Genomic DNA, 13,360 nt, shown 5'->3' with positions numbered 1-13,360 from the left:
GTGTGTGTGTGTGTGTGTGTGTGTGTGAGTGTGAGAGTGTGTGTATAAGTTTCATTCAAGTACCTCACCATCCCCCCCTCTTCCTACTACAGGTGGCCTGTGACCTGCTGCGGAGGATCATTCGTATCTTGTACCTGAGCAAGAGGCTCCAGGGTCAGCTACAGGGGGGCAGCAGGGAGATCACCAAGGCGGCACAGAGCCTCAATGAACTAGGTAAGGGCATGCATGTTTATTGGTTATTGGTCATCTGTTTGTTTTTCAAAACTACCATTGTGTCTGTAATTTTCCGCTTTCTTTGGGTCGTAATTTAAACTCCGGGTTTTTTTTTTCACTCTCTTCACCGGCCACTCATTTGCTTCTACTGGCTGGCAGCCAGCCCAGCGTGAAACACCTTGTGTGAGCTGGGATCTAGCAGATGCTGCCAGATGCTTCTCTTTAGTGGTGTGTTGTTCAATGGTTAGTTAGCTGGATTTGTAAATGGACTGTATTAGGTCCTAAGTCATTGTTTAGATCTTGCCCAGTTATTTATTCAGATTGGTGTATGACTGTTAAAGATACATGAAATAAGCAATCAAACCTGCCCCTGAAAAACAGTGCAAGTTAACACAAAATAATAAAGTGGTTTCTGGCAATCTTGCCTTCATCCTATTCTATTAAATCAAACTACCTTCTCGTCCATAACCTGCCAGCCCCGCTGGATTACACTCAGGGATTCAGTATGCTTGAAACTAACTAGGTTGTATGATTTGTCGTCTTACCATGTCAAAAGGCAAAAGTGGTGATATTCAATTCAATTTTATTTATAGTATCAAATCATAACAACAGCTATCTTGAGACACTTTACAGATCAGAGTAGATTTAGATCACACTCTATAATTTATAAAGTCCCAACAATTCTCGTAATTCCCCTAAGAGCAAGCATGGTGCAATAGTTTGACCATGCGCAGTGGCTTAGCTCTTCATCATAGAACTTGGCTTCATTTTCATGGTCAGAAATGATGTGTCTAACACTGACTGGATAGGTTCAGAGGACTTTGTGACCTAATGTCAGCAGAAGAAAAGTGATATTGATGCTTTGAAGGTCACTGTTGTCCGTTATCTATTCGGCGTATTACCTTTGGTTATCAAAAGGCTTTAAGGGTGACAGAGCAAGTTCAGAAGGACAAGTGTTTTCAGTAGCCTGTGAACACACACACACACACACACACACACCGACACACACACAAACACTCAGCTGAAATTCCATTGGCTGTAAAGACCTTTAAAATGGGGTCAATGTCCTCAGCGTTCTCTAGTAGCAAAGCAACAAGCTCTTAAAGTTGATAGAGTGTCGGCTTCTGGTGTCTGCTGTGCCAGTCGCATTTGGTCCAACTATTCCAACCATTTCCCAAGTGGCCTTGGCTTCTTTGTGTTTGGTTTTGGTTCACACTGTGGGGTCCTAGAATCACTTCAGTACGGTTTAGAGAGGATCATCTAAAGAGTAGTTTAATTTTTGGTATTTTCCATCCCCTGAGGTTACCAGAATTTGAAAATCTTCAATGATATACCTCTATAGCTGAAATATACTTCTGTCCCAATGCTCTTTGTTTGGGGCTGTTTTTAGTCATGCTAGTGGGTAAAACAGTATCAAATTTGACCATGTCAAATGCAGCACAAAGATCAAGTACAACTGAGACTGAAATTTTGCAACTCTCTGTATTTAAGTGGATGTCATTGAAGACCTAAAGGTCCCATGGCATGAAAATGTCACTTTATGAGGTTTTTTAACATTAATATGAGTTCCCCCAGCCTGCCTCTGGCCACTCAGTGGCTAGAAATGGTGATCGGTGTAAACCGAGCCCTAGGTATCCTGCTCTGCCTTTGAGAAAATGAGCTAAGATGGGCCGATCTGGAATCTTTTCCCTTATGAGGTCGTAAGGGGCAAGGTTACCTCCCTGTTCTCTGCTTTGCCCTCACAGAGAATTTGGCTCACCCATGAGAGAGAGAGACACATCATGGCTTTCAAACGAGCAAAGTGGCAGTTTCTCAAGGCCACACCCCCAGCCTCTTTGGATGCTTTTATATAGTCCTTAGTGGTCCCCTTATACTGTATCTGAAGTCTCTTTTATATAGACCCTAGTGGTCTCCTAATACTGTATCCGAAGTGTCTTTTATATACCCTTAGTGGTCCCCTAATACTGTATCTGATGTCTCTTTTATATAGGCCTTAGTGGTCCCCTAATACTGTATCTTAAGTCTCTTTTATATAGGCCTTAGTGGGCCCCTAAGACTGTATCTGAAGTCTCTTTTATATAGACCTTAGTGGTCCCCTAAGACTGTATCTGAAGTCTCTTTAATATAGACGTTAGTGGTCCCCTAATACTGTATCTGAAGTCTTTTTTATATAGATGAAATTGTCATGCCATGGGACCTTTAACTTAGGCTACATCTATACTACTATGTTGTGGTTTAAAATTATGTTTTTCGGTACCTCCTGTCCACACTACTGCAGCGTTTCCGAGCCCCTTAAATGGAGACATTTGGAAACGATAATGCCTCCGTTTTGATCTGAAACTCAAGGGTTGTGTTTTTGCCTGGATTGCACAAACGGAGACCTTCGGAAACAACAATCTACGTCAGTCAGTCTTATGGGTTACGTATGCTTAGGTACCTCTCAGTAACAGTTCCCCCTCGTCCAAGCAAATAAATCCCTGCTCATACTTTTCACCCTTGTTGTTCTTTCTTCAAAGTATTTTCAGTAATTTTTAACTCCTACAACGATGACTTATGAGTACAAACAATCTGCTTCGTGTTGACAGCGGTACGCGCATGCCCAGCGTATGTAAATGCTCATGTGATAGGTGTTTTCAGACTTGTTTATATAGATACATAGGACATTACTACTGCTAAGGGAGCTAAAACACTTGTGTGGATGGAGACCGTTTTTGTCTGAAAATGCTTCTTAAAAATGAATGCTTTTGCCCTCATTATTGCTGCACCACTTCATGGATGAATGGAGGCATCTGCTGTCCATATGTTATCATCACCTTGTATTGTAAGGAGACTCTGAGTAGCAACTCCACCACAGTGTCTATGAGTAACATTTCAGTCTTGCAATTGCACATAGGGACGTGTACCAGAAATATGTTAAAAATATATGTATATACAGTATGTATAAATAAAGAATCCACTACAATCATTTTACTAATATTTTTTTATATGACCGCCGAAGGAAAATTAGCTCACTATGTATGCTCAGAATCTTCTTCCCTGGTGTTTGGTCAGCCGTTGACGTAGCCTTAACGCCAACTACTGTAACTACTGACAAATATCTGTGTAGGTGTACAAAGGGCCCTGGTACAATAGATTTAAAAGCTCCCTACTTTACAAAACAGACAGAGGTGACCTGTCTGAGGAAAGGGAATTCCTCATGTTTTTCCCCTGTATCCAATTCCACATGTAGAAGCAAGAGAGCAGATGGATATTGTCACATATTGTGCCTTTGGTTGTTTATTACAAATGGAGATAAACAATATCAAGGTATTTAATGACACAGTACATTTGTCTTCTTATGCTAGAGAACAACACACACTGCTGCTTAGATACAGAGATATGACTAAATTATCCTTGATAGCACTCCACGACATTCTTTAATAAATAGCATAAATTATCCTCTTTGTTTGTCTGAAACCTAGTTTGAGACATTTTTTTGTACAGAGTAAAAAAAAAAATCAACTGTAAATGCAATCCTTGAACTCGTCCACGTTCAGCTGCTGGTAGTTTCATTTATGTGTGATATTCATTTTATGGAAACTCCTCATCTTTATCTCTGTATTCCTCTGATCTCAGGGAACGCATCTTTTCTAGAGCCACCATTTAGTATTCATTAAGTAAGCTGCCAAGGATTACTGTACTGCATTGTTAATGAGCACATGTGTGTTTAGATTGTTTAGACTATATTTTCCCAACATAGTCGTGTTTCTTCCATGTTTTCCCCCAAATACTATTTATGCATAAACAAAATTCCACATCTTCCTCTAAAACAACAGTTTTTAGTTACTTTACCTCTATGAGTGGAATTTCACCAAGTCCCATTTACTTTACATATTTGACATATTTACATTTAAGCTAACCCACTACTCTGCGTCCTGCGAGCACAGACATTTTTCTCTGGCTTCCGTGTCCTCAAAAGTGACCTTCTTGTTTCTCCTAGGGTCTATCCATGAGTTATGGATGACCACATTGTTTGGTGTAGGGTCAGCTTCTACTACAGACACTACCCTCTTCTTCATCTTGCTTTTCAAAACCTTTTGGAACTTCTGCCGAGTGAAGGCGTAGAGGAGTGGGTGAAAGATAGTGGTTCCATAGGCCATCACCAGGAAGCCCAAGCGGAGGCGAACAGTTAAATCACTGGGCCCGGTGCTGAGGATGATGGTGTTGAGCACAGTTATTGGAGTCCAGCAAAGTAGGAATGTGGAGATGATAAGAAGAGACATCCTGAAGACTCGTTTCTGCCTCTCCCGTCTCTCCCGGTGACGCTTTACTGCTCGTCTTAGCGCAATAATGACTGACACTGATGCCCGCATGCCCAAGGGTGCATTCCCACCTGCCCTGACTCCTGTGCTGCTCTGTGAAGCATCTGTCGACTCTGGTTGCGGTGCAGTGCTCAAAGAGATAGTGTTTTTGCGCTTTTGTCTCTTTTTAGGTAGGTTGTGCTGAAAGCGTGTGCCAATGCGAATATTAAGTGCCTGAAGGATCTTGTAGTACGTCACTAGCATTACCACAGCTGTAAAAAAGAATATAGGGATCTGTGCTAGCAGGTGATAGTACAAACCCAGTTCTGTGTAATACTCATTTGTATGAACCACTGTGAGCACTGCAGTCTGGTTCACATGGTCTGAACCAGAGTTGATGAAGAAGCCTACTTCCATGAAGGGAACCAGGAAACTGAAGAAGGATAGAGCCCAGATGGATCCCAGTAGAGCTACAGCTCGGCCCATGGTGAGAACACGGTTCGCCGGCCGCACTGAGATGTCATACCGGTCTACAGTGATGGCCAGGACGTTAGCAGCAGTAGCCACGCTTGCAAAAGAGACGCACGCCTCATGGAAACAACACATCCTAGCAGTGTCAGCTTCCAAAGGAAGTAACACCACCACCGCTGTCAGCGGGATGCAGCATACACACACCTGGAACGAGAGGAATTCAGTTCACATCTCTAATGCATAACGTTCGTTTTCATCTAACCTTGTTTGGCTGTTTGGCATGCTTTGCAATGCTTGCTTTATGATTCTAAATGGTAAAATATGATGCTGTCAATGCAGACTACATACTGTAATCATTAGTCATGCACAGCCAAATTGCTGAAGGCAATATTGGCCTTGTAATAACCCTAAAAACCCAATAATCCTAACAGAACGGAGGTAGCATGGCTTCATTTAGTGAATAAGCCAATCATTTACTGTCAACCTACGACAATGACGTTTACACTAAAATGAACATGACACTTTTTTCCCTGGTATATTATTGATATCAGTGAGGTTTTTAGTAGTATTGGTCATTGTAACATTTACAGTATCACCAACAATTTAATCCCTTTAAAAATCTAAAGTTGTATTTTAGCATTTCCCTAATTCTACTCTACAAAATACTGTTTTCTCTATTTACGATTAGAAAAACATTAACTAAATTTAGTATATATTAAAATGAAGGAGACATTGGGCTATCAATTAGATTCTGTCAACTTCATGGTTTTTGTTAGAGTAGTAGGAACTACAAGGTAAAGCTCACAATTTTGCCATTTGTATGGCAGAACTGCAGAATTAAAATCCTTCAATGTTCGGGGCCAGCACTAGTAGCGCCTATAATTTTATATTGCAAGTAAGTCAAGTTTCTTACTGGAGCACATTTAGCACAGCTTAAAGGAGAATTCCAGTCAATTTCAACACGTGGCTCTTTTGTTTGTAAATGTGTAGTGCTGTCAGTAGAGAGAAAAATGAAACCAATCGGTGCTGCTTACATCGAGTTATCCTCCTGCTAGCATTATCACCCAACAGGCTTATACAGTTTTAAACGTGTAATGTCATTACAATGGCCTACCCATGCAGTGATTCCTTCAGGGGGAACATACTGAATCTGACTGCTGTAGATGTGACAGAAAGGCATAAAGGTTGTGTTAATCCGTACCTCTGTTTATTTCTGATGTAACCCTTCCCTAATGACTGGCTCAGCAGTAGATGTGTGGCCCTTTTTAGAAATTGAAACATAGTGTTCCTCATGGTTTATTTTTTTGAAATGTTTGCAGTGCTGAGGGGTAATTTTTTATAGCACCAGAAGTCTCAATATCCATCAACTTGATGTTGAATCCCTCTTGAAAAAAAAGTGACTAATAGCTGTTGATAGAGGTCAGAGCTTACCAACACATCCACCACATGCAGGTTCATGGTGATGATGTTGGAGACGGAGCTGATGAGGTTCTGTTTCATACAGTAGAGGACGAGCACAGTGAGGTTGGAGCTCAAGCCCAAAACTATCTCCAACAGCAGGAAGCCTGTCAGAGAAACCTACCAACAGAGAGCGCACGCTAGCAATTAGTGTGAAAGTCAATGTTATTTTAATGTGGTCATAATAATGCATGATCATAAAAATGTGTGAACATTGACTTTATACAACCAGTAAGTCTTGGTAAGTACCAAAACTCATGCTAAACACATTGTGTAAGTACACAATGTGTTTTAGTATGAACCCATAAATAAACCGGACAGTTATCAGTTTCCTGAAAATATTATATACTGTACCTCTGTGGATTGACTCATGCTGTTACATTAAGTTGATTAAGAAAGCCATCTGAGATGTGAGGCTGCAGCAGTACCTGGAAACTGATGGGGTAGATAGTCCCATCTGAGGTCATGCCCAGGTCATAGGGGTCAGCAGTGTCGAGCACCGTCATGTTGCTCATGGTGGCTGCAGAGATCAGCACTGGAGATGTGTGCATTATCCCGATGGGAGGAAGAGGCCTGGAGAGAAATATGCAACAAAAAAGGTCTATTCAATAAATATTAAAAATGTATGAAGTTCTACTAGAGCTTTTTTCAACCAGTGAACTTGCAGCTAATGCCGCATTTTTCTTTTAGGAAAGATTGTATTATAATAGTTAGGATTAGGGCTGCAGGAGGTTATGGGTTACTGATAATATGGAATTCACCTCCTTTGACACTTCTGCTTCAGAAAGGGGTGATCTCAGAAGGCTAAAGTAAAAGTTTGTAGAGAACGTTTGAGCCGGACCCCTGAGGTTTTAAAGGAAAAAAGTTTCACCTGGTATGAAAACCTTAAAGGTGTTTTTACAGGATACTAACTAATTTTTATGCATGTTGTAACTGCACAGGGGCTAAAAATCTGGTACCGTTATTGAAATTACCATGCGCTGTCAAATGCAAGTGCTATGTTGTCAATGTCGGGAGGTGCTATACTAATTTGCAGTTTGAGTTAGGGCGTGTTTGTTTTGACACTAGGTAAGGGAAGTTAATAGCAAAGAACATTTAATACCAGGATGCTTCAAAAAAAGGGAGATTGTACGAAGGCCAAGCAGTGTCTATAGTCCCCTCCTACTTTTTCGTAGCGATTGACCAGTTGTGCAGAGGCGTGAAAGTATGCAGGATTTGACTGTGTCTCCAAAGCTCTTTCGGCACTTTTAATGTGTAAAACCGTATGAAATACTATGAATTCCTTCACGGAAAGATTGTTGTTGTGCCCCTCTCTTTTTGCTTTGCGTTTGAGTGTGGCTGTTTTGTAACAGCTATAAAAGGATCCTTCAAATGCTTGGACTTCCACGTTGTACAAACTATTTCATTTCTAGGTTAGGTGTGCAGGTGTGATATCAGGCCTAAACTCACCACTCCCTCCCAGCAGTGTCCTCTCCAGCTCAGCAATAGTTGAAGTGGCCACAAGGAACTTAGTGGAGCATGTCACAAATTATCCCACCATATCCTGACTTGACGAGATCTGTCTTCACTTCATCGACGTGACTTACAGCATTCTCACTGTAAACATATCAGAATTTGACCGACAACAAAAAGTCTTGTGTGCTTTAGCTGTGGGGATACTGGCTCCGCTCAGGCAAAGGAAAAAGTCTGTTTGTGAAACACAGAGAACAACAAACACCCGCCACTCGTTGGGGGGCATGTGGTTTGCAACATCAGTGCGGTGCACTGAGATCAATGCTTTCTTTCATGCATGGCTCTGCCTCATCATTGTCTGTTGTGCTTGGAGTGTTGCCTCCAGTCTCATTCCCTCTTAAAAATGATGCCAGTGCCAGTACAATCCTCCCGTCTCCACTTCTTCACGTTTCAGGTAGTGTACGTCTGTCACAGTCGTCCTGATATGGCCCACAGCACTTTATGCCATAAGTTTTATAATTTCATATTTCAGACAACAGTGGAGGTAGAAAGTATAGATGACAGAATGGATGAGATGTGTCAAGAGAAATCTAAACAAGGTTGTGTGTTTTTACCTCTGGACTCAAAGGTCAGAGACCCGGAAATAGGTCATATGGTCTTCGGAGACCACTCAAAAAGACTGAGCCCTCGACTCTTGGATATTCACAGCCTTCATACTCCTATGTCCTTCACAGACTGCCACAGAGGAATTGAGAGTGATGTCATGTCCCATTATTGCCATCACCGTCCCTTGTCTTTACATTTAATCTCTGATCCTGCAAAGAGAAAGAATGGAAGATTTAAATCAAATAGTTTTAAAGAAAGAAAATGTGTTTCATAGATCTGATATCTATGAAACACATTTTCTCCCTGGTCTGCATGTTGCATCATGTCTCCCGCCTAATTTCAACTCCTTTATCATCCCCTGACAACTAGCTTGTTCTTACTGTGCTAATTGGACGCCTGTCTCTGTATTTGCAATGTGTGTTTAATCAATTTATGATGCCTTGCCTTTTATCTTTGATGGTTCTGTTCATGTGTTGTTGAACAAATGAGCACTGGAAACTGTGAACTGGTTCTCTGCAAACTGTCTTAGTGTATCAAATGATATGCTGACTTACTGTCACAACAACGGGCCACACGCTGTTTCATTCAGTGCCACGACGGATCTGGACTCAGCTGTCTTGTGATTTTAAATTTGGCTTTCGTTTGGCTTTGAGCGTGAGTGGCTGGGGACATCAAGTACTGAAAGCTGGCATTAAAGGTCTGGTTTGATTCATAGTCTTATTTACGTATTCTTTGATCAGATGACTCCTAATATATATTAAGATGTGGCCAGTGTCAGACTTTTTCTATTTAAGCAATATGTTCTTTTAACGTTACTTGTGTTTAGACCACATTTGAGACCTGAATGAAACAGTTTTGCAGAAGAATGCAAGGAATCACAAAAATATTGTACTGGTACCCAACAAAAGGAATGTGGTATAATCAGGAATTAATTTAAATTTCTATTTGCAGTACATATGCTAATATCTGTAATGAAGGGGACTCTAGATTTGGTGTGCGAGTCTATTTACACATGTGTCAAATCTGTTAGTCACTTTATAACATGTGGAATCAAAGGTACTATTAAATACTAAATTCTTATTGGCTATTTTTAGATAACTGCACAGCTCTGACGCAGCAAACTTGGCATGCTGAATCAATACTAGTTGCTCAGTTAGCTGTATGTAGGCTACGGCTTCTGGTTCTGTTATTTTGGTAATATTTAATGATTCCATTTAAAGAGTCCCGGAACCCCAGAGTGTGAATATGTATTTTGTGAACATGCTTCATGGAATACATTTCATAATCAATGATGACCTGTGAAGTTATTGCATGCATGATTATTTTGATATATTTGTTATAGATTATATGTCACGTTACTTGTTTTCTGCCGTGGAAAAAAAATCATAATTTTGTTGTCGTAGTCATTGTAACCAATTATAACTTGTAGTAACATGAAGGTATTTACTATTTCAGTTGTCGGTGTGGAGTCCAAGATGTGAATTAATTAATTGTTTTTATGGTATCATTAAAATGGTCCATTCCACATGACACTTAATAGTAGTACAATTAAACAGACACTCTCTATATGCTCTGTTATTCAGAACATATAACACATTTTCCAGCGTTTGATTTGAATAAACAGGCTTTACAAAGGGAGATGAAACTCCTGTAGCTCAGGCGTGGGACATGTTAAAAGATGTGGGCTTACCCTAACCTTAACCACGCAAAACTTTGACATTAACCCAACCCACATCAACGTCAACATGCTTACCAAGTTGTGGTGAAACGCAAAGGTTCCAGAGCCAACTTTGCCAAGGCTGCATTTATATGAAAGAAATCTGTAAAGGGATGCCCATGTCTTAACAAGGTACCAGATTAGCAAAGGAAATAATTAGTTGATTAATCCATTGGTCTTTCAAGAAAAAATGAACAATTTTGGTAATTGGTTAATCATATATTAAGCAAAATGCCAAGCATTTATTGATTTCACTTTCTCAAATGTGAGGATTTTCCCCAATGATGTTGTACATCATTGCAGAATTGAATATCTTTGGGTTTTGGACTGTCGCTATTTCAAAAAGGCCGGCTTGGGCTCTGGAAACTTGATGGATGTATTTCAGTATTTTCTGACCCTTTTAGAGTAAACAATTGATCGAATAGCTGAAAAACAATCTGCAAAAATGACAGTAATGTATTCTTCTTGACCAGTCTTGCTCTAATAACTTAAAGTAAAGTGTTTATAGTCATTTTAATTGCACAAAATGTGCAAAATTGCTTCTTAATGGTTGGCTTTGGCTTATCATTTAGCTGTATTTTCCATTACATGAAATGCATGTCTTGTGGGCATCCTCACTCTAGCACAAATTTGGATTAGTTTTGTGTTGTATGAGCTTCTCTACAACAGGAAAGCGGGTCTCTTTGGAAGGCAGTGAACTCAGCGTAGTTTTTGAAGACCCATATTGCCTGCTGTTTGACAGCCACTCATTTTGTCTAATTATTCTTGAACTGAAATAGTCACTGCTTGAACATTGTGACTCACATGCTCAACAACATGTCAGCAGGCTGTGTGTGTTGATCTTACAGTGCCTTCGTCTAACACATTCACATTGCCTTGCTATGAGAACACGATAACAGTGTTAGTACATGATTGTGCCGTGTGTTAGTTTACCTCTAGACAAAGACCATTCCTCAGTCATCCTTGGGTCTGCAGAAGTGCTTTCCTTCCCTGTAGGGCTTTGTATCTCAATCCCCAAAGGTAGCGGAGAGCCCACAGGTGATAACCCAGATTTTCTGAAGTTTAGGATAATAGTCCATCATTCAAGGATGCTTGTTAGTTAGTCCCTTCAGGATGGACATTTGACGGGTAAAAAGCATGCCACAGAACCTGCAGGGAGCAAGAGAGATACTGACGCTTCTGCTCTCCCTCCGCCTCTCTTCTCTCTGCTATGCTGCTTTTTCTGTCGGTCTGTCTCTCTGTCCTGCTTCCTGCCTCTCTGCCTTCAGTAGCCCTTCCTACTCGCCCTCCCCCTTCTTCCCTTTCTGAAACTGTGTTCTCCTTCTCTTTTTTTCCCCTTTTACACCTCTGCGCTTGTCTAATTGGACTCAAAAAACAGATGTAACACTCTTCTTATAATTTCTCTCATTTTGTATGTTTCTTCCTTTCTTGTTATCTTTGTGCTCCCTTATGTAAGCAAGGAAAACTCCAGCATGCAGGGACAACACATCTTTTTTTATCCTTGAGTGCTTCTCTCTTTCTTTTTCTCTTTTTCTCTTTCCTTTGTTTGTTTACCCACAGAGAAAAAAAGCCTGTGAGGAAAAACTGTGGCCATAACATTACTAATGACAGCATCCTTCCTCTCCGGACTTTGGCCACTCCTCCGCTGTTTCTGTTTGCATAGCACCTGCCAGATAGTACATGCTTAATTGTCCCAATCTGGCTTTCACTGGAACAGTCGCCAAGTTGCCCTTATTGGCTGGCCATCATATCTGGAAGGTATCTAGTGAGTGGACTAATTAGGGCTACTGGGCATTGGCATGGCAACAACAGCACCGCCGGCCACAGCTATCACAGAATTCAAATCAGGGTCTGTCTTCCGGGATACACCTCTCCTTTAATAAAACAAGAACTTATGATCGGGTCAGAGAGCCAGAGAAAGAGAGAGAGAGAGAGAGAGTGTTATTGAGAGGGAAAAAAGAACTTGCAGACATTTTTTTTTGAGAAAACATGAGTATGATATGTGAGTGAGGCAGACAAAGACATGTAGACAGCTCGGAGACAGAGAAAAAACAGACCATTACAAGACAAGGCTAGCCTACAGGCTGCTGACTAGTCCCCAGCTGTGTTATTTCAAACAGAGGTACATACAAGGAAATACAAGTGCAGGGCTGTATTTGTGCTTTGTACTTCTGAAAGAAAAATTATGGACTCTGGGCTTAGGGGACAAATGGCACCCCAGTAAAACTTTGGGATATGGTTTTAGACACCCTCTATATGCTCTGTTATTCAGAACAGGTGACACATTTCCCAGCGTTTGATTCAAATAAAGAGGCAGGAGGGACATATTGATAGATGTGGGCTTACCCTAACCTTAACCGCACAAAACATAAACCCAACCCAAACTGTCAACATGCCTACCAGGTTGTGGCAAAAGGTCTAGGTTCCGAACCAACTCAGGCTGCATTTATATGAAGTGTATCTGTAAAGGGATGCCCATGCAGGAGCAACGTGCCAGATCAGCCAGGGAAATAACGCCACACCAGGGATCCGGTAGCAGAAATAGCTGCAAACGCAAGGTCAAGAGCTAATAACTAAACACTTAAGAAATGACACAACTTTGAAAAGTCTAAATGAACCAACAGAATCCATTAAACCAGAAATATTCCACTATTTGTCTGAATATGATAATACCTTCAATTGAATTCAGGTCATGTAAACAGTATATTCTGTTTGGATATTCCAAATAAAGCCTTTTTCCGAATATAGCATTTTCCTAATAAGACATGTGGGATATGCCGGTATTATCTCCATTCTTTGGACATTTAAACAGTGCATTTAGAATATGAGTCACAATCAGGGTTTGTACTGCAGTTTACAGCCTCTTGCCTGTTTATGTCTTACGGTCAGCTGTGCGTTGCTATGGTTGTTGTACACAAGCCAACTAGCCGAAAGTTTGCAAGGCTGGAGTTGAGAAGCAATCCTAAAAGAAAAGCCCATAGCTCTGGTCGGGGCGAGAAACTCAGCCACTTTTAAACATTATGAAAGACTTGGTATCAACAGGCTTTTGGATCTGCTCAAACATCACTACGGCGACCTTTTCATAAAGGTGGTTGAAGGAATGAAAGAGGGATGCTGTGTTCCCCCCCCCATCGATGAAAAACTTTAAACAAATCACATTTTG

At 40.9% G+C, this 13,360-nt stretch overlaps 2 protein-coding genes across 2 annotated transcripts in view; one reads left to right on the top strand and one right to left on the bottom strand.

Annotated features, from left to right (window-relative positions):
• Positions 1-13,360, top strand: part of cog5 (component of oligomeric golgi complex 5) — a 73,387-nt gene that overhangs the window by 9,442 nt on the left and 50,585 nt on the right. Inside the window, exon 6 of the mRNA XM_034863181.1 lies at positions 93-213. Within this exon, the coding sequence (XP_034719072.1) occupies positions 93-213 (121 nt within the window). The remainder of the gene's footprint in view (positions 1-92; positions 214-13,360) is intronic.
• Positions 3,472-11,440, bottom strand: LOC117938531 (G-protein coupled receptor 22-like). Its single transcript, XM_034863191.1, has 5 exons — positions 11,131-11,440; positions 7,872-8,689; positions 6,851-6,995; positions 6,396-6,542; positions 3,472-5,168 (listed from the first exon to the last, which is right to left on the bottom strand). Exons 3-5 carry the CDS (start codon positions 6,971-6,973, stop codon positions 4,116-4,118), a joined length of 1,323 nt encoding a protein of 440 aa, XP_034719082.1. The 5' UTR covers positions 6,974-6,995; positions 7,872-8,689; positions 11,131-11,440; the 3' UTR covers positions 3,472-4,115.

The sequence above is a fragment of the Etheostoma cragini genome, chromosome 23, assembly GCF_013103735.1.
Source record: "Etheostoma cragini isolate CJK2018 chromosome 23, CSU_Ecrag_1.0, whole genome shotgun sequence".
In the NCBI taxonomy this organism is placed as follows: Eukaryota; Metazoa; Chordata; class Actinopteri; order Perciformes; family Percidae; genus Etheostoma; species Etheostoma cragini.
The sequence above is the reverse complement of the archived record's forward strand: the minus strand, read 5'-3'. Positions and strand labels throughout refer to the sequence as shown.